This window comes from Mastigoproctus giganteus, chromosome 12 (genome assembly GCF_048544385.1).
Source record: "Mastigoproctus giganteus isolate SK-2022 chromosome 12, ASM4854438v1, whole genome shotgun sequence".
NCBI classification, from domain to species: Eukaryota; Metazoa; Arthropoda; class Arachnida; order Uropygi; family Thelyphonidae; genus Mastigoproctus; species Mastigoproctus giganteus.
In genome coordinates this window covers 168,281,664-168,303,167 of record NC_143586.1, presented here as the reverse complement: position 1 = coordinate 168,303,167, position 21,504 = coordinate 168,281,664, and the positions used below count along the sequence as shown (strand labels likewise).

At 40.0% G+C, this 21,504-nt stretch overlaps 1 protein-coding gene across 1 annotated transcript in view; it reads left to right on the top strand.

The window, feature by feature from the left end:
* Positions 1–7,804: 7,804 nt before the first annotated feature.
* ATPsyndelta (ATP synthase, delta subunit) overlaps positions 7,805–21,504 on the top strand; it is a 72,686-nt gene continuing 58,986 nt past the window's right edge. The window contains exon 1 of the mRNA XM_090386079.1: positions 7,805–7,996. Within this exon, the coding sequence (XP_090242205.1) occupies positions 7,871–7,996 (126 nt within the window). The 5' untranslated portion in view covers positions 7,805–7,870. The remainder of the gene's footprint in view (positions 7,997–21,504) is intronic.

Genomic DNA, 21,504 nt, shown 5'->3' with positions numbered 1-21,504 from the left:
CTAGATCTTCGACAGAACCTTCTTCTCTCCATTAGTCTCAAATTATGATATTAGGGTCCCCAGTAAATGATTACATCTACTCATATTTATTTTGTCTGTAAAAATGGTCTCTGGTCGATTTTCCTGTTTGCTGGACGAAAAAGTCCCAGTTTCAGGGAGGAAAACCCTTGCTATCTACACCTGAGACCGACTAACTGAGCCACGAAATGAAAAAAGCCCACTAAAGTTCGCTCGCGTCAGCGACGGGATTCGAACGCGGGCCTTTTCCACTCGGTGTGTGGAGGATGGTGGCGATACCACTGTGCTACCGCGCACTCTCCATTAGTACCACTTTCCCCGGAAATGAGCCACACTTCCTGAGCACGAGAGAAAATTTCCAGCCACTGCAAGAATTTGCTCGTCATGCTTTTGATCACCGGAGATGCCTTCTCACTCAACTACTGAATATCTCCTAGCCTTCCTAGTGGAGACTCCTACTGGCACCAGCCTTTGACCAGTGCGGGATCACCGATATACACTGTGCTGCCACTTTATTAAGTACACCCCTGCTATGCACACAAATGGTTTGTCCCACAACGTTGCAAGTCACATGACCACCGGGTGGTCCGATGTCTATAGGTTACCTACCAAGTTTGCAGTTAACAGTTGTAGATATAAATGTAGCAGAATAACCTTCCTAGTATCTTGCACCTTCATAGTAGGTGCAAGACGTGCTGGACAAAGTATCTCTGAAACGGCAGTTTTCCCAAACCTTTCACGCACCACAGTTTCTAGAGTGTACCGAGAATGGTGCAATGAACAGAAAACATCCTCTCAACGGCACACCTGTGGAAGAAAATCGATTGTTGATGAGAAAGATCAGAGGAGGATGGCTAGAATTGTGCAAGCAAACAGATGGGCCACAATGTCGCACATCACTCAGTATACAATCTTGGTGCGCAGAACAAAATATCGGAACGGACAGCTAGTCGCACTTTGTCGCGAATGGGCTATACCAGCCGACGGCCACATCGCGTACCTTTGTTATCAATGAAGAACAAGAGAGCACGCCGCCTGTGGGCACAGAAACACTAGCACTGAATATCGAGGATTGAAAAACAGTTGCTTGGTCTGACGAGTCGAAGTTGCTGGTGCATGATGTTGATGGAAGGCTCAGAATTTGACGAAAACAACATGAATCCATGGATCCGTCATGTCTGAAGACTACTGTGCAAAGCGGTGGCGGCAGTGTTATGGTGTGGGGAATGTTTTCTTGCCACACGTTGGGTCCATTGATACCCATAGATTCACGTCTGAATGCCACATCGTTGCTGACGAAGTGCTTCCGTTCATGTTGACAGTTTATCCTCAGTCAGATGGTTACTTCCATCAGGACAATGCGCCGGCGCACAAAGCCTGAATCACTATAGAATAGTTCCAGGAACATGACAATGACTTTTCTTTTCTGCAGTGTCCCGCTCAGTCCACGGATCTCAATCCTACTGAACATCTTTGGGATGAGCAGGAAAGGGCTGTTTGCTGCAGGCCTACACCTCCGTCGAATCTGAAGGAACTGTGACACACTCATGTCTGCATTGTACTCCATTCCTGCAAAACGTTTACAGCATTTTGTTCAATTCATACCTGAACGAATTCAGGTGTTGTTTTGAAGTCTAAAGGAGGCTGAACACGCTACTATGTGGGTGTACCTAATAAAGTGGCAGCACAGTTTATGTATGTCTATAAAGGCACAATATATATTTTTCCCCCCCTCTTTTCTCTTTCTCTCTTTTTTTAATTTATTTACTTATTTGTTTTTGCTGGTACTCTGGGTTTGGGCTGCCCGAGGGCCGGGATTTTATTATTTTGTTTTAATATTTACCTATATATATATATATATATATATATTTTTTATTATTATTTTGTTCTTTTTTTATTTTTATTATTATTTATTTATTATTTTTTAATTATTATTTTGTGTGTGTGTGTGTGTGTGTGTGTGTGTGTGTGTGTGTGTGTGTGTGTGTGTGTGTGTGTGTGTGTGTGTGTGTGTGAGAGAGAGAGAGAGAGAGAGAGAGAGAGAGAGAGAGAGAGAGAGAGAGAGAGAGAGAGAGAGAGAGAGAAATCACCAAAGAAAAGAAGAATGATAATATCCAGCTCAGAACCCTGGGTGGGTCAAACCCATGCTCACCAGATGTGAGCCCCTGGGGTTCGGAAATTCCTTGTACTTAGGAAACCAAAAAAGGCGTAGAAAAGTGATACTAAGAGAGGAAGAAATGCCGTCGAATAAGGAAAGGAACAGTTGCTCTTCACACTCACTCAACTAAATCAACCACTCATAAAAACCCCAGAATAGGCAACGCTTCCCCATTGGGGAAAACTGTTGTTATTGCCTATTCGCAGTAATCAGGATTCCATCAAGAAATCAGGATACTTAATGATTTTGTAAAAACTGAACGCAAAATGGAGGAGAAATTGTTGAAGTTAAACATAAGAAAAGCACCTGGGGTGGATGGGATCTATCCAGTTATATTAAAGGAGGCGGCAAAGCAACTAAGCAAACCCTTAGCCATAATTACCAGAGCATCCTTGGATTCAGGGGAGGTCCCCACGGACTGGAGATGTGCAAATGTGACCCCAATTCACAAAGGAGGATCAAAGAGCGACACAAGTAGTTGCAGACCTGTTTAACTTCTTTTCAAGGGATATTAATGGAGACACTGGTTAAAGAAGCACTGCAGGATCATCTAGAAAACACTTTGGTTATAGTTCAGACACAGCATGGGTTATTAAGGGAAAGTCTTGTCTGACAAGTTTGATAGGATATTATGATGTGGTTACAAAGGAACTGGATGCAAAAAATAATTTTGATATCATATATTTGGATTTCAGGAAGGCTTTTGACACTGTTGCGCATAGAAGACTATTGTACAAATTGGAGCAGAATGGTATTAAGGGTAAGTTGCTACAATGGATAAAAGGATGGTTAAGTGGGAGAAGACAGAGGGTGGTAATCAATGGGTGCTGCTCTTCGTGAACTAACGTTATTAGTGGAGTCCCACAGGGTTCCGTGTTAGGTCCAGTGTTGTTTTGTATATTTATCAATGATATTGATGAAGGTATATCAGGCTAAGTGTCGAAGTTTGCAGATGATACAAAGGTTGGCAGGGTTATTAATGACAGTAATGGCAGTGTGCTACTGCAACAGGATCTAGATAACTTGGGCAGATGGGCTAAGAAGTGGCAACTGAAGCTTAACCTTGACAAATGCAAAGTACTGCATATGGGTAGAAGTACCAACTGTGTGGTACTACACTTAAGGTGGTAGAAAATGAAAAAGACCTGGGAGTAATTGTGCAGTCAGGTAGGAAATTTTCTGAGCAATGAGAACAGGCTGCCAGGGCAGGTCATGGGGTTTTGTCAATGATATATAGGAATTTTGCTAGCAGGGAGAAGGAGGTGATTGTCCCTCTGTATAAGACAAAGGTCAGGCCACGCCTTGAGTACTGCGTACAGGTCTGGAGGCCTCATTTAGGAAGGATGTAGATTTACTTGAGCGTGTACAGAGAAGGGCAACAAGATTGGTGAGGGGAATAAAGGGATCCTCTTACCAAGAGAGGCTTAAGTTCTGCAAATTGCAGTGGCTGGAGACTAGGCACCTGCACGGTGATCTGATGAGGTATATAAGGCCTTGAATGGGTTGAGCACGCTGAATTCTGATGGGATCCTTCCACTTGTTCAGATTACGAACCTAAGGGGGCATAAATTCAAATTAAGAAAAGACAGATGTAGAATAGATGTGCGGAAATTTGCCTTTAGCCAGCGGGTGGTTAATTGCTGGAACAAACTTCCATCTGTCGTTGTGGAAGTTGACAGGTTAAATAAATTTACGGAGGAACTGGACAGGCATTTGGAGGGAACGGTGTGATTTTTTCATTTTATTTTATTATTTATTTATTATTATTATTTTTTTTTTATTATTATTTTTTTTTGGCTGATGCTACATAAGCTCATACAGTTGCTTTGTTGCATCACATGCCACTACTACTACTACTACTACCTTCCCCCAGGAAACACCGTTCTAGGACTATGGGCTCTTCATCGTTGGGTGGCATGTACCCTGGCGTTGCAATAGTGAAAACCCAGTTATGAAGTGTAACTGCCAGGGGCTCACTTCTGGTGAGTATGGGCTTAGCAAACCCAGGGTCCTGAGCTGGATATCATCATTCTACTCTTTCTTGGTGATTCCTTTCTACTTCTGACTCTCTCACTCTCTCTCTCAGGAAATTTTTTTTTGGGGTGCAGCATATGCTTCAGGCTCCCTTGCCCCATACGGCTAATAATAACAATAATATAAGTGATCCCTGATGGTGTGAAACTGTTTAGTCTAAAAGACAATTGCTGGTTAAAGTTTCACAGTATGAAGGAGTGTGCTTATGCCTTTTTTTTTTTTTTTTTAATTCCATTCCATTTTACATACGGTGCTGTCTGGGTGGTGGCGTCCGCCGAAAGTAAGTAACAAAGACCAAGTAACAACAGAGACAAAGGCCAATAGATTGACAGTAGCCACTGGCAGAGGTGAAAGAGATTCTTGCACTGCTTCTATTAGAATGAGCAGAGGCCTGAAAAACAAGTTGCATGATATTTCAGAGACTGCTGGGAGCCATTGCGGTACAAGTAAACACATGGGTTGTGTTAGGGTAGCTAAGAATAGAAACAGGTGCGGGTATACTTGCGTGTAAACCAATGCTAGGAGTTTAGTAAATAAATTTGATGAATTTGAGGTATTGCTCAAAACATCAAAGGCAGATATTGTTGAGATATCAGAGACGTGGTGTCACATAGATATAAGGGATGCAGAACTGCAATTTGGGGAGTACAACGTCTACAGAAAGGATAGACAGGATAGGAAGGGGGGAGGGGTTATGCTATTAGTTAAGAAACACATAAAAACCAAGGAAGTGAAGCCAGTCGACATCGCTGGACAGTGCAGTGTTGAGTCAGTTTGGTGTGACATAAGCATTGGGAGATCAAAATTGAGAGTAGGAGTGTGCTATAGGCCTAATGACTCTGATGAGTATAATAAGAAACTGTACAGGGAAATAGAATGGGCCAGTAAATCAGAGAGTCTTATAATGGGGATTTTAATTTCCCAGATATTGACTGGAATTTGTGGGTTGGTCACTCACACACTAGCAAGGCTTTTGTGGATTTATTGGATGATTGTTTTCTACATCAGCATGTTCGGGAGGCAACTAGAGGGAGTAATACTCTTGATTTGATTATCAGTAGTGATTCTTCTTGCATTAAGAATCTGCAGATAAAGGAACCACTAGGTGGCAGTGATCACAGTGTGCTGAAGTGGGATTTACTCAAAGAGGTAACTACCATTAAGGGTAAAGGGAAGGGTTATTGCTTCCGTAAAGGTGACTACGATGGACTGAGACAGTATTTAAATTCTATACAGTGGGACCAACTGATGATGTTACCAACAGCAAATTCAAAATGGGAAGCATTCAAAGAACTTATCTTGGAAGCTACTAGGCTTTACATACCAACTAAGAAATATTGTTCAAGGTTTAGGCCAAAATGGATGTCAGATGAACTAATGAGGCATATGGCAGAGAAGAAAAATGCATGGGATACATACAAATTAACACATGACACAGAAGCCTATGATAGATACAAGTTGATATGCAACCAAGTTACAAAGGAGGTTAGGCAGATTACGAGAAATCCTTGGCAAGGGATGCAAAGAAAAACAGCAAAGAGTTCTTTACTTATGTAAACTCTATAAGGAAGGGGATGAATCAGATTGGTCCACTTGATATTGATGGGTCAACTGTTGATGATCCTGCTCAGGTAGCTAACAAACTAAATGAATATTTTGCATCGACATTCACACATGAGGAGTTATTCAGCGAGGGAAATGCCAGAGGTGTATTCAACTCTAGCAGTAAGCTACAGAATCTTGAAATAACTGGAAGAAAAGTGGAGGAGAAATTGTTGAAGATAAACACAAGAAAGGCACCCGGGGTGGATGGGACCTATCCAGTTATATTAAAGGAGGCAGCAAAGGAAGTAAGCAAACCCTTAGCCATAATTATGAGAGCTTCCTTGGACTCAGGGGAGGTACCCATAGACTGGAAATGTGCAAATGTGACCTCAATTCACAAAGGAGGATCAAAGGCTGACACAAGCAATTATAGACCTGTGAGTTTAACTTCTGTTCTGGGAAAATTAATGGAGGCACTAGTTAAAGAAGCACTACAGGATCATTTAGACAAGACTTGAGGTATAGCTGGGACACAGCATGGTTTTGCTAAGGGGAAGTCTTGCCTGACCAATTTGATTGGATACTATGATGCAGTCGCAAAAGAACTGGATGCAGGGAATAGCTTTGATATTATATACTTGGATCTTAGAAAGGCTTTTGATACTATTGCACATGGAAGACTGCTACACAAATTGGAGCAGTGTGACATTGGAGGCAAATTGCTGCTATGGATAAAGGGGTGGTTGAGGGGGAGAAGACAGAGAGTGGTAATCAATGGGCACTGCTCATCGTGGACTAATGTTATTAGTGGAGTCCCTCAGGGCTCAGTGTTGGGTCCATTATTGTTTTCTGTATTTATAAATGATATTGATGATGGTATATCAAGCTTAATGTCCAAGTTTGCAGATGATACAAAGGTTGGCAGGGTTGTCAAGGACACTACTGACACTATGCTACTGCAACAGGATCTGGAAAGGTTGAGCAGATGGGCTGAGGTGTGGCAAATGAAGTTTAACATTGACAAATGTAAAGTGCTAAACATGGGAAACAGCAACCCCAGAGCAACGTATCAAATCTGTGGTACTACATTGACAGTGGTAGAGAATGAAAGGGACTTGGGGATGGTTGTGCAGGCAGATATGAAGTTCTCTGAGCAGTGCAGACGGGCTGCAAGAGTAGCTCATGGAGTATTGTCAATGATATACAGGAATTTTTCCAGCAGGGATAAGGAAGTGATTATTCCCTTGTATAAGGCAATGGTCAGGCCACACCTAGAGTACTGTATACAGGTCTGGAGGCCTCATTTCAAGAAGGATGTAGAGCTGCTGGAACGAGTACAGAGAAGGGCAACAAGATTAGTGAATGGAACAAAGGGGTGCTCTTACGAAGAAAGGCTTAAGTTTTGCAAATTACAGTGTCTGGAGACTAGGCACCAGCGAGGTGATCTGATAGAGGTGTATAAAGCCTTGAATGGGTTAAGCATGCTCAATGCTGATGGGATTCTTCCTCTAGCTCAGAAAAATCACCTGAGAGGGCATAAATTCAAATTGAGGAAAGACAGATGTAGGATAGACGTGCGGAAATTTGCCTTTAGCCAGCGGGTGGTTGGTTGGTGGAACAGACTTCCATCCCTTGTAGTGGAGGTTGATAGCCTAAATAAGTTTAAGGCTCAGCTGGACAGGTATTTTGAACGAACAGAGGGGTGAAGTGGAAGTGGGTTTTTTTTTTTTTTTTTTTTTTGGCTGATGCTGCATAAGCTTGCTTTCTTGCATCAAATGCCTCTACTAATGCTAATGCTAATGCTAACAATAGCCTTATCCATAGGTCAAGAATTACTTATTCGTGGAAGTGCAATACCATTGCAACTCGTTGTGAAGGTATTCACAATGTGAGGTATAATTAAATCGATGCATTAAAACTATCTTGGGAGTAGAAATGATGGGTGTGCATTAACTCATTCATAAGTAAACTACATCAACAATACTATTTTTTTTTTTTTTTTTGCGTGTTTGTGTTATACTTTTGTCTTCAATAAAGGCGAGGGCGCTTCTGTACATCTTCTATTAAAGGTGCTTCAGTCCAATTGAGTATTAGTTTTTAGAAAGTATCAGCAAAATGTTTAGTAATTGGAGACGAATACTGTTGCAGCCACTAAATGTTAATCGGTTATTTGGGAACTTAAATAACCGAAGAGGATTTGCCGATGCCCAGATGCCACTCACTTTTGCATCGCCATATGAGGTATCGTATGTGACGAGTGTATACAAATTCTTCACAGGTCCTTTCAGAACTCTACCATGTACGGTTCTGGGTGAGGGATACACTGGTGGCATTGCACCCGGGCCCCCCGAAACGTTTTTTAAATAGTTAACATATAGGAAAAGAAAGTGTGGGGGTTTCCAAAACCAATAATGCAGTAATACTACCTTGTGCAGTCCTGGTCTGAAGAACCACATTTTTCGATAATGCGAAATTATCACTATAGGTTTCTTAACTTTATAATTTTAAATATTAATAATAGTAGACTTTACATATTAGTATAAAACCATTTGTATTGGCGAAATGATGCAAGTAATTAAACTGATATACCATAGCCAAGGTGAAAAAAGAAAACCGTTTACCTCTATTTATTTATATAAAATTATTTGTATGCATTTAGATGACTTTCATCAACCGGTGAAATACCACCACCTTGCTTATTGGAGGCTTGAAGTGGTGAAACCCATGTTTAGTCTCTAGAGCAAAGTTTCCGGCATCCCCCCCCCCATACTTCTCCTTCAACCCATGCACGGTACTAAGTACTATAGGTTTTGATACCTTTCGTGTTTGGGGTTTTCATAAAAAAAAAAAAAAAAAAAAATTGCCGAACCAAGCTAAACTTTAGAACAGCGTGCACACTCCAGACTATTGTTGAGAAGAAAAGGAAGAAGGCAGTGATTGACCAGTGGAGACCCTTAGAACTCTCTGCTTTCTTGCATCACATGCCGCTACTACTACTTCCCCCCCCTTCTTGTCATACATTAAAGGAGTGGTCATGTGATGAACAAAAAGCTAAAATTGTTAAATGAGTTTCCTCCTTTTCTAATTGTGACCTTTCCCTGTAACATACGGCGAAGAAAAAAGTGGGGAAAGCAATGAGTGGGAGGAGTCTCCACTGCCTTCTTCCATATCTTCTCAGCTAATCGTCTGGAGTGTGCAGCATGTTTTTAAGTTTTATCCCGAACCTGAATATGACTTAATTTTGCTGTCAGGTACGAGTGCTTAACTTGAAAAGATCTATTTAGTATTATTAATGGCAAACCAATTACAGCTTTAGTGGATGAGCTGCATTTGGCACAAGGAAACAACCTTATACAGCATAAAAGAAAAAAAATAACATGCTTCATTTGTCCTACCCTTCATATGAATTTTCTAATCCATACCTAAATTTATCTTAACTGCTTACTTCCCAATGCCGGATGGATTCTAGCAATGAATTACTCTGGCTGAGAGCAAATTTTTACATGTATATCCTGCAACTATCCTTTTGCCAATTTAAATTTATGCCAACTTGTGTATGCTTCCCTAGAAAAAGTAATGCTGCCATCATCATTCAGTTTAAACCATCTCCATTCATTTAAAGTATTATATAGTACACTAGTCTACTTGCAGATGGCTAGTTTACAGACACTAATTTACAAGAATAAAATCTTTTTGGTAAGGTTACCCTTTTGTGCCCCTAATGAATCTTATTGCGACTTACTTTTTTTTTTTTTTTTGAATGAAAACTACAAACATGACAGGTATTAAAAGTTCTAGTACTTAGTAACATGCATGACTTGAAAGTTCAGAAGACTGAAGTTACTTATTGACATTAGACTTGAATTTCTGTAGATTGTAATTTTCAGGAAATACATGTGAAGGAAAGTTTTTCCAGAAAACAGAAGTTGAAGTAATAAACAAGGAAGAAGAAAAGTTAATTCTGTGAGTTTGGAGTTGAACATTAAATGAATGCTGACCGGTTGCAGAACATGTTGCTCTTGCATGAAGCTTTTGATACTCTGGCACACGGAAGATTACTGTACAAATAGGAGCAGTATGACATTAAGGGTTCCTTTTATCCATTGTAGCAGTATGCTACAATGGATAAAAGGATGGTTGGGTGGGAGAAGACAGTCAATGAACACTGCTCTTCGTGGACTAATGTTAGTAGAGTCCCAGAGGGTTTGGTGTTGGGTCCATTGCTGTTTTCAGTATTTATCAATGATATTGATGAAGGTATATCAGGATTAATGTCTAAGTTTGCACTTGATACACTGGGTTGACAGGGTTGTTAATGACAGTAATGATAGTATGCTATTACAACAACAGGATCTGGAAAAGTTGAGCAGATGGGCTGAGTGGTAGCAACTGAAGTGTAACATTGACAAATGTTAAGTACTGCATATGGGTAGCAGTAACCCCAGAGTAACGTATCAACTGGATGCTACTACGCTCAGGATAGTGGAGAAAGAAAAGGACCAGGAGGTAATTATGCAGTCAGATATGAAGTTTTCTGAGCAGTGCAGACAGGCTGCAAGAGTAACTCATGGTGTGTTGTCAACGATATACAGGAATTGTGCTAGAGTAGTGATAAGGGAGTGACTGTTCCCTTGTATAAGGCAATGGTCACGTTACACCTCGAGTACTGTATACAGGGCTGTAGGCCTCATTTTAGGAATGGTGTAGAGCTGCTGGAACAAGTACAGGAATGACAACGAGATTGGTGAGTGAAACAAAGGGTTGCTGTTATGAAGAAAGGCTTAAGTTCTGCAAATTGCAGCTTCTCGCAACTAGGCACCTGCGAGGTGATCTAATTGAGGTGTATAAGGCCTTGAATGGTTTGAGCAAGTTCAGTGCTGATAGGATTCTTCCTCTTGATCAAATTACTTGCCTGAGGGGACATACATTAGTAAAGGCATATGATGCAAGAAAGCAAGCTTATGCAGCATCAGCCAAAAAAAAAAAAAAACCCTCCCATTTCACCCCTCCATTTGTTCCAAATGGTTATCCAGCTCAGCCTTAAATTTATTTAGGCTATCAACTTCCACAACAAAAGATGGAAGTCTGTTTCACCAATCAACTACCTGCTGGCTAAAGGCAAATTTCCGCACATCTATTCTACAACTGCCTTTTCTCAATTTGAATCTGTGCCTCCTCAGGTTCTTAATCTGAGCAAGAGGAAGAATCCCATCAGCATTCAACTTGCTGAACCCATTCAGAGCCTTATACACATTGGTGATCTGTGAATATTTTAACAATGGGCTCGCAGTTTTTCCGACTTCCTACTGAGTAAGTTGATCGGCCATGGAAGTGACATCCACAGTTTCCACTTCCACGCTCCCACTACTAGTAGTGTGATTAGTGTGCATGACGCATTTTTTGTTGCTGACCGGTATGATGTCTTGAGTCAGGAGTGGAAATGGGGGTGGGGTTGTACAGATGAAGCTTGTTATCTCCTTAACCATGCGTACAAGGTTATCTAAAAAAAAAACAAAATCCTCATTGTCGTGCCTACCCTTACAATGATACCTCAATACGATAGTGTCTGGAGTTCTTTTTAGAATTTTTGAATAGTATGATGTCACAATCATACTTCCTGAAGTTACTACTACAGTAAATATGATTGCAACAATAAAAGTATTTGTCATATGACTGCGAGAATACAAGTGTTTATCATATGATAGCAACAATACAAATATTTGTCATATGCCTTTAACAATACAATTATTTGTCAACAATTTATTTTTTTCGTCTCATTTTCGTTACATTCCATTGTTAGGTTCCCCTAACAGCTGCGTATGTCGTTTCAACTACAAGATCGCTACTTAAATCGACGCTGTTTTCTGGAGACTGATTACTTGTGATTGCAAGTAAAAGATGTATACTTGTGATCGCAGGTATACATACGTCTTTTACTTTAGTTATCGTAAATCAATTGTATCGTATCTTCCAGAAATTATGAAAATTTTCGAATGTTCAATAAAATACTTACAATACAAAAGCTCTTTCATTTCATAATCTATATGTACACCCAGGGTCCTGAGCTGGGTATCATCATTCTTTTTCTTGGTGATTCCTCTCTTTCTCTCTCAGGGTTACTTGAATTTTTTTTTTTTTTTTTTTTTTGGCTGGTGCAGCATAAGCCTCAGGCTTCCTTGCACCATATGGCTAATAATACTAATACTAAATCAAAATACCTAAAAGAAACGTGAAGGATGTTTCACATAAACCATCTACCATGAGTGCTCGGCACATGCGCAGCTTTTTTATTAGTCTTTTTTTAACAATTCGGGAAATATAATGGATACGTTTTTTTTTTTCATGATAAAATTTTAATATTGCGAATAAAAAATAACATGAAATATTTCCCATAATAACATAACTATTACAAAACATTCCACAATATAAAAACAAATATTACATGAAAAAAAATTATTACATAAATATTCAAGAAAAGATTATTCTAAAAATTGCCATATGCAATTTACTTCTTTATTAATATTTGTCTATCTGCTTTGCTCAATAGCTGAGCGATGATTACAGAGGAATGATTTGACATAACGATCCAGATCAAATTGAAGCAATGGTTTCTCATTTAGATCATAATAATCTGCAACGTGTTTAAATTGTCAACATTATTAATTCGTTCAGTATGCTGAAAGCTTGCTCAGCTTCATCACTGCTAATCGCAGTGGTTTCAAAGATATTTCTGGCTTTCTTAATTGAAAAGGGAATTTCACTCGATTTTAACGATAAATTGTCTTTGACAAAATCTCTAAAATCATTAATTTTTATTTTGTATTTTATCAGAAAACTTAAATTTCTTATTCGGTTTTCACAGAGACACAATTTTTTGTCATATTCCACAATTTTGGGTAGCATATGTTAAAATTTCTTTCAATTCCTTGTCAGTGGAACCATTATTTAAGTTTGCTCTGTTGCATTAATAACTTATCGGTTAAAACAATGCATTTAATAACTTGTCACGAGGTAATTTCTTAAATGTGTTCTTACTTTCGAATTTGATTCCTTCAAATTCTTTCCACTTCAACATGCTCTCAATTTTAGCGTCATAATTTCTTTTGGAATTTTTCATATTATCAATAGCATTTATAGTTCGAATAATTAATTTATCTCCTTTTACCATAGTGATTCTGTAAAGCTTCTGAAAGGTAAGAAAGCATCCTGCAGGATGTTGATCATTCTGTCGAAATTCCACATTGAAAAGTCAGTTTAATAATCCCGAAAATTTAACTTCTGATTCAAAATGTTTGCACAAAGTGCGGGATAATTCCTCAAACCCATATTGCCCTCCGCAAGCTACAAGCTGCTCGTCGTAGTCCGAACACACAACCGATTTTTATAGTTTCCACATCAAGTTCTTTAGCAATAATCCTTAATTTGAGCTGGTTTTTGGGAGTTTGGTGATATAATGCATACAGTTGTTTTTTTTGTTTTTTTTTTTTTAATTATTGCCTATATGCCATTATATTTAAGAACATTTTCTACACAGTGAAAGCTTCAAGTTCATATAATATCTTAGTTACCTCAAACCCTATGTTGCTACTGTCAATAGTTCTTTGAATACAGTGCAAAATGTCAGAATCACTCGGATATTCAGCTACTGTGACCATGTAAACGTAGACAGGGAAATTTACTGGAAGGCGTAAATCACTCGCTTCTCCAAAAAACATATGCCCATTTGTTGGAGTAAAGGGGAACAACAACACAGGCTATTATCTGCGTCGGGAATCTTCTTAATCTGACTGGCTATGGAAAGCAGATTGACAAGCGCTACTTCTCGGTATATGACTGCAGGTTTTAGGGACACCACTAACATTGTAAAACAGTAAACCCTTCCACCCTTAATTCGCGCTTTCTAATTACCTAAATTGCCTAAAGGGCAGAGGTGAGAACAATGTGCACAAAGTTGTCTCATAATCCGTTTGTTACACGGAAATTTTCTTCATTCAACTGAAACTACAGGGGCTTACATCTGATGAGTATGGGCACACCCAGGGTCCTGAGCTGGATATCATCATTCTTCTCTTGGTGATTTCGTTCTACTCTCTCTCTCTCTCTCTCTCTCTCTCTCTCTCTCTCTCTCTCTCTCTCTCTCTCTCTCTCTCTCTCTCTCTCAGGGTAACTCAATTTTTTTTTTTTTTTTTTGGCTGGTGCAGCATAAGCCTCAGGCTTCCTTGCACCATACGGCTAATAATAATAATAATTACCAAGGGGAAATTCAGAAAAATTCGCTATAAAGAAATTGGTTAAACAGAGGTCCAACTGTAATAAAATCAAAAATTAAGCAATTTTAAAATACATAACTGATCGAATGCTGGGGATGGTGTCCTGCTCGTCCCACTTAGTTTCGACTCTGGATACTCACTAATTGCATTTAGGATTTCATTTGTAAAATAAATGATCATCTCAATAATGGGCTCGCAAATTTTCAAATAAAATAACAATGGGCTCTCACGAGCCCATTATAGCTCACCACTGCTTATACACCTCAATTAGATCACCTTGCAGGTGCCTACTCTCCAGGTGCTGCAATTTGCAGAACTTAAGCCTTTCTTAGTAAGAGCACCCCTTTGTTCCCCTCACCAATCTTGTTGCCCTGCTTTGTACTCATTCTAGCAACCCTACATCTTTTTTAAAATTAGGCATCCAGGCCTGTACACAGAACTCTAGGTGTGGCCTGACCATTGCTTTGTACAACGGGATAATGACCTTCCTGTCCCTACTAGAAAAATTCCTATATATCATTGACAAGACTCCATGACCTGCTCTGGCAGACCGTTTGCACTGCTCAGCGAACTTCATATTTGACTGCACAATTAGCCCCAGGTCTTTTTCACTTTCCACTTCCCTAAGTGTAGTACCACACAGTTGGTATGTTTCTCTTTAATTTTGCTACCCTTATGCAGTACTTTGTATTTGTCAATGTTAAACTTCAGTTTTCACTTCTTAGCCCATTTGCCCAAATTATCTAGATCCAGTTTTTTTTTTTTTTTTTTTTTTAATGAAAACCCCAAACACGAAAGGTATCAAAACCTATAGTACTTAGTACCGTGCATGGGTTGAAGGAGAAGTATGGGGGGGGGGGGGGGCGGATGCCGGAAACTTTGCTCTAGAGACTAAACATGGGTTTCGCCACTTCAAGCCTCCAATAAGCAAAGCGGTGGTATTTCACCTGGTGATGAAAGTCATCTAACTGTCTTTACTGTTGTTAACAACCCTGTCAACCTTTGTATCATCTGCAAACTTCGACATTAAACCTGATATACCTTCATCAATATCATTGATAAACATACAAAACATCAATGGGCCCAACACCGAACGCTGGGGAACTCCACTAATAACATTTGTCCAGGAAGAACAGTGTCCATTGATTACCACTCTCTGTCATCTCCCACTCAACCATCCCTTTATTCATTTTGGCAACTTACCCTTAATGCCACACCTCTCCAATTTATACAGCAGTCTTCCATGTGCAACAGTATCAAAAACTTTCCTGAAATCGAAGTATATCGTATCAAAACTATTTTTGGCATTCAGTTTCTTTGTGATCAAATCGTTGTATCCAATCAGATTGGTCAGACAAGACTTCCCTTTAACAAATCCATGCTGTCTTAACTATTACTGCAGTCTTGTCTAGATGATCCTGCACTGCTTCTTTAACCAGTGATTCCATTATTTTCCCCAGAACACAAGTTAAACTAACGTGTATAGTTACTTGTCACTTTTTGAACCCCCCCCTTTGTGAATTGGTTATAAATTTGCACACCTCCAGTTCATGGTGACTTACCCCGAGTCCAAAGAAACTCTCATAATTATGGCTAAGTGTTTGCTTATTTCCTTTGCTGTCTCCTTTAATATAACTGGATAGACCCCGTCCACCCCAGGTGTCTTCCTTATGTTTAACTTCAATTTCTCCTCCACTTTTCTCTCAGTTATTACAAAATCACTTAGCTCCTTGTTAGAGTTTGATAGACTTCTGGTACTCCCCTGAATGAATAACTCCTCATGCCTGAATGGAGATGCAATTTAGAGACCAAATATAGAATCACATGATCACCTCAGGCATATTTTCAGGTTAAGACGTCTCTACTCGTTAGTGGTGAAAGGTGCTACACAGATTCTTTCATAATACTCATTCAGTTTATCAGCTACCAGAGCATGATTATCAATAGTCAACCCATATATGTTAAGTGGTCCAATCTGATTCACCCCTTTCCTTCTAGAGTTTACATAACTAAAGAAATCTTTGCTATTTTTCTTTGTGTCCTTTGCCAAGGATTTCTTGTAATCTGCCATCGCCTGCCTAACCTCCTTTGTGACTTGATTACAGACTAGTTTATATCTGCCATAGACTTCTGTGTCACCTGAAACTTTATATGCATCCTATACATTTTTCTTCTCTGCCATGAGCCTCATTAGTTCATCTGACATCCATTTAGGCCTAGCTGACCAGACGACCTCCCTTTAACAAAACCATGTCATGTCTGAACTACTGCTGCTGTCTTGTCTAGGTGATCCTGTATCACTTCTTTAACCAGTGACTCCATTATTTTCCCTGGAACAGAAGTTAAAATAACAGGTCTATAATTATTTGAACCCCCTTTGTGAATTAGGAATACATATTTGCACATCTCCAGTCCATGGGGACCTCCCCTGACTCTAAGGATGCTCTCATAATTATGGCCAAGTGTCTGCTTACATCCTATTTGCCTCCTTCATTATAACTGGATAGATTCCATCTGCCCCAAATGCCTTTTTTATGCTTAACTTTAACAATTTCTCCTCCACTTTGCTCTCAGTTATCACAAAATCACTTAGTCCCCTGTTAGAGTTTGATAAACTTCTGGAATTTCCCTCCTTGAATAACTCATGTGTGAATGTAGATGCGAAATACTCATTCAGTTTATCAGCTACTTGAGCAGGATCATCAATAGTCGAACCATCTATGTTAAGTGGTCCAATCTGATTCATCCCCTTTCTTCAACAACACATGGAAGTTTGTAATTTTTTTCCAGTAATCAACTACCTGCTGTCTAAAGGCAAATTTCCAAACATCTATGCTACAACTCTTTTCTCAATTTGAAGTTATGCCCTCTCAATGTCATAGTCTGAGCCGGAGGAAGAATTCAATTGGGATTGAGCCTGCTCAAACCATTCAAGGTCTTATACACCTCAATCAGATCCACCTTTCAGGTGCTTAGTCTTCAGGCACTGTAATTTGCAAATTTAAGCCTTTGTTCCCTTCACCATTCTTGTTGCCCTTCTCTGTACTTGTTTAATCAACTCTATATCCTTCTTAAAATGAGCCTCAAGACCTGTACAGTACTCAAGGTGTGGCCTGACCATTGCCTTATACAAATTGATAATAAAAAGGATAGGGGAACAGGACCAGGGTATGTCTGCCAGGGGCAAAGGTTGATGACGTTGTAGAGCGAATATCATCTTTTAAGGGCACAAAAGGTGATATAGTTGTACACGTTGGCACTAATGATATTAAGAGTAGGAGACCGGCAGAATTACTTAAAAAGTACAGTTCACTGTTGAACAAAAGCCGAGAATTAGGGTTGAATTTGAAAGTGTCTGCAATTCTGCCCAGACACGATAGGAGGGAGTATATGATGAGAGCCTTGTCGATCAATTCGGCCCTGGAAAGATTGTGCAAGGCTCAAGGGGTAAAATTTTTTTCAGCCTGGACTTACTTGTTAACAGGAGAGATTGCTTCTACAGGGATGGGATACACTTAAATAGAAAGGGTGCAAGAATATTTGCTGATGCTATCGAGGCAGTGTTAGGTGGGTCGGAAAACTGCTAGCTTGGGGGGAGACAAAGACCAATAGATTGACAGTAGCCACTGGCAGAGGTGAAAGAGATTCTTGCACTGCTTCTATTAGAATGAGCAGAAGCCTGAAAAACAAGATGCATGGTATTTCAGAGACTGCTGGGAGCCATTGCGGTACAAGTAAACACATGGGTTGTGTTAGGGTAGCTAAGAATAGAAACAGGTGCAGGTATACTTGCGTGTACACCAATGCTAGGAGTTTAGTAAACAAATTTGATGAATTTGAGGTATTGCTCAAAACATCAAAGGCAGATATTGTTGGGATATCAGAGACGTGGTGTCACACAGATATAAGGGATGTAGAACTGCAATTTGGGGAGTACGTCTACAGAAAGGATAGACAGGATAGGAAGGGGGGAGGGGTTATGCTATTAGTTAAGAAACACATAAAAACCAAGGAAGTGAAGCCAGTCGACATCGCTGGACAGTGCAGTGTTGAGTCAGTTTGGTGTGACATAAGCATTGGGAGATCAAAATTGAGAGTAGGAGTGTGCTATAGACCTAATGACTCTGATGAGTATAATAAGAAACTGTACAGGGAAATAGAGTGGGCCAGTAAATCAGAGAGTCTTATAATGGGAGATTTTAATTTCCCAGATATTGACTGGAATTTGGGGGCTGGTCACTCACACACTAGCAGGGCTTTTGTGGATTTATTGGATGATTGTTTTCTACATCAGCATGTTCAGGAGGCAACTAGAGGGAGTAATACTCTTGATTTGATTATCAGCAGTGATTCTTCATGCATTAAGAATCTGCAGATAAATGAACCACTAGGTGGCAGTGACCACAGTGTGCTGAAGTGGGATTTACTCAAAGAGGTAACTGCCATTACGGGTAAAGGGAAGGATTATTGCTTCCATAAAGGCGACTACGATGGACTGAGATAGTATTTAAATTCTATACAGTGTGACCAACTGATGATGATACCAACATCAAATTCAAAATGGGAAGCATTCAAAGAACTTATCTTGGAAGCTACTAGGCTTTACATACCAACTAAGAAATATTGTTCAAGGTTTAGGCCAAAATGGATGTCAGATGAACTAATGAGGGCATATGGCAGAGAAGAAAAATGCATGGGATACTTACAAATTAACACATGACACAGAAGCCTATGATAGATACAAGTTGATATGCAACCAAGTTACAAAGGAGGTTAGGCAGATTATGAGAAATCCTTGGCAAGGGATGCAAAGAAGAACAGCAAAGAGTTCTTTACTTATGTAAACTCTAGAAGGAAGGGGATGAATCAGATTGGTCAACTTGATATTGATGGGTCAGCTGTTGATGATCCTGCTCAGGTAGCTAACAAACTAAATGAATATTTTGCATCGACATTCACACATGAGGAGTTATTAAGCGAGGGGAATGCCAGAGGTGTATTCAACTCTAGCAGTAAGCTACAGAATCTTGAAATAACTGGAAGAAAAGTGGAGGAGAAATTGTTGAAGATAAACACAAGAAAGGCACCCGGGGTGGATGGGATCTATCCAGTTATATTAAAGGAGGCAGCAAAGGAAGTAAGCAAACCCTTAGCCATAATTATGAGAGCTTCCTTGGACTCAGGGGAGGTACCCATAGACTGGAAATGTGCAAATGTGACCCCAATACACAAAGGAGGATCAAAGGCTGACACAAGTAATTATAGACCTGTGAGCTTAACTTCTGTTCCAGGAAAATTAATGGAGGCACTGGTTAAAGAAGCACTGCAGGATCATGTAGACAAGACTTCAGTTATAGCTCGGACACAGCATGATTTTGCTAAGGGGAAGTCTTGCCTGACCAATTTGATTGGATACTATGATGCAGTCGCAAAAGAACTGGATGCAGGGAATAGCTTTGATATTATATACTTGGATCTTAGAAAGGCTTTTGATACTGTTGCACATGGAATACTGCTACCCAAATTGGAGCAGTGTGACATTGGAGGCAAATTGCTATGGATAAAGGGGTGGTTGAGGGGGAGAAGACAGAGTGGTAATCAATGGACACTGCTCATCATGAACTAATGTTATTAGTGGAGTCCCTCAGGGCTCAGTGTTGGGTCCATTATTGTTTTCTGTATTTATAAATGATATTGATGATGGTATATCAAGCTTAATGTCCAAGTTTGCAGACGATACAAAGGTTGGCAGGGTTGTCAAGGATACTACTGACACTATGCTGCTGCAACAGGATCTGGAAAGGTTGAGCAGATGGGCTGAGAGGTGGCAAATGAAGTTTAACATTGACAAATGTAAAGTACTACACATGGGAAACAGCAACCCCAGAGCAACGTATCAGCTCTGTGGTACTACACTGACAGTGGTAGAGAATGAAAGGGACTTGGGGGTGGTTGTGCAGGCAGATATGAAGTTCTCTGAGCAGTGCAGACGGGCTGCAAGAGTAGCTCATGGAGTATTGTCAATGATATACAGGAATTTTTCCAGCAGGGATAAGGAGGTGATTATTCCCTTGTATAAGGCAATGGTCAGGCCACACCTAGAGTACTGTATACAGGTCTGGAGGCCTCATTTCAAGAAGGATGTAGAGCTGCTGGAACGAGTACAGAGAAGGGCAACAAGATTAGTGAATGGAACAAATTGGTGCTCTTACGAAGAAAGGCTTAAGTTTTGCAAATTACAGTGTCTGGAGACTAGGCACCAGCGAGGTGATCTGATAGAGGTGTATAAAGCCTTGAATAGTTTGAGCATGCTCAATGCTGATGGGATTCTTCCTCTAGCTCAGAATAATCACCTGAGAGGGCATAAATTCAAATTGAGGAAAGACAGATGTAGGATAGACGTGCGGAAATTTGCCTTTAGCCAGCGGGTGGTTGGTTGGTGGAAGAGACTTCCATCCCTTGTCGTGGAGGTTGATAGCCTAAATAAGTTTAAGGCTCAGCTGGACAGGTATTTTGAACGAACAGAGGGGTGAAGTGGAAGTGGGTTTTTTTTTTTTTGGCTGATGCTGCATAAGCTTGCTTTCTTGTATCAAATGCCTCTACTAATGCTAATCACCTCCTTATCCCTACTACCAAAATTCCTGTATATCATTGAAAAGATCCCATGAGCTGCTCTGGTAGTCTGTCTGTGCTACTTAGAAAACTTCATATCTAACTGCACAATTACCCCCTGGTCTTTTTAATTCTCTACCAACCTGAGTTGGTAGAGAACTAAACTCCAGAGAAACGTACCAACCATCAGGTTGGTACGTTTCTCTGGGGTTTCTGCTATCCATATGTAGAATTTTGCATTTGTCAAAGTTAAACTCCAGTTGCCACTTTTTGTCCCAACTTTTCCAGATCTTGTTTCAGTAACATACTGTCATTACTGACAATAACAACTCTACCAAGGTTTGTATCAAAGTTGGACATTAAGACTGGTGTACCATCATGAATATCACTGAGTAATATACAAAACAACAATGGGCCAAACACCAAACCCTGGGGGACTCCACTAATAACATTAGTCCACGAAGAACAGTGTCCATTGATTATCACTCTGTCTTCCCCCATTCAACCATCCTTTTGTCCATTGTAGCAACTTACCCTTAATGGCATACTGCCCTAATTTGTACAGTAGTCTTCCATGTGCAACAGTATCAAAAGCTTTCCTGAAATCGAAGTATATGATATCAAAATTATTTTTTGCATCCAGTTCCTTTGTAACCACATCATAGTATCCATACACATTTGTCAGACAAGACTTTCTCTTAACAAACCCACGCTGTGCCTGAATTATTGCTACAGTCTTGTCTAGATGATCCTGTAATGCTTCTTTTACCAGTGACTCCATTATTTTCCCCCAGCACAGAAGTTAAACTGACAGGTCTGTAATTACTCGTGTCCTCATTTGTGAATTGGGGTTACATTTGCTCATCT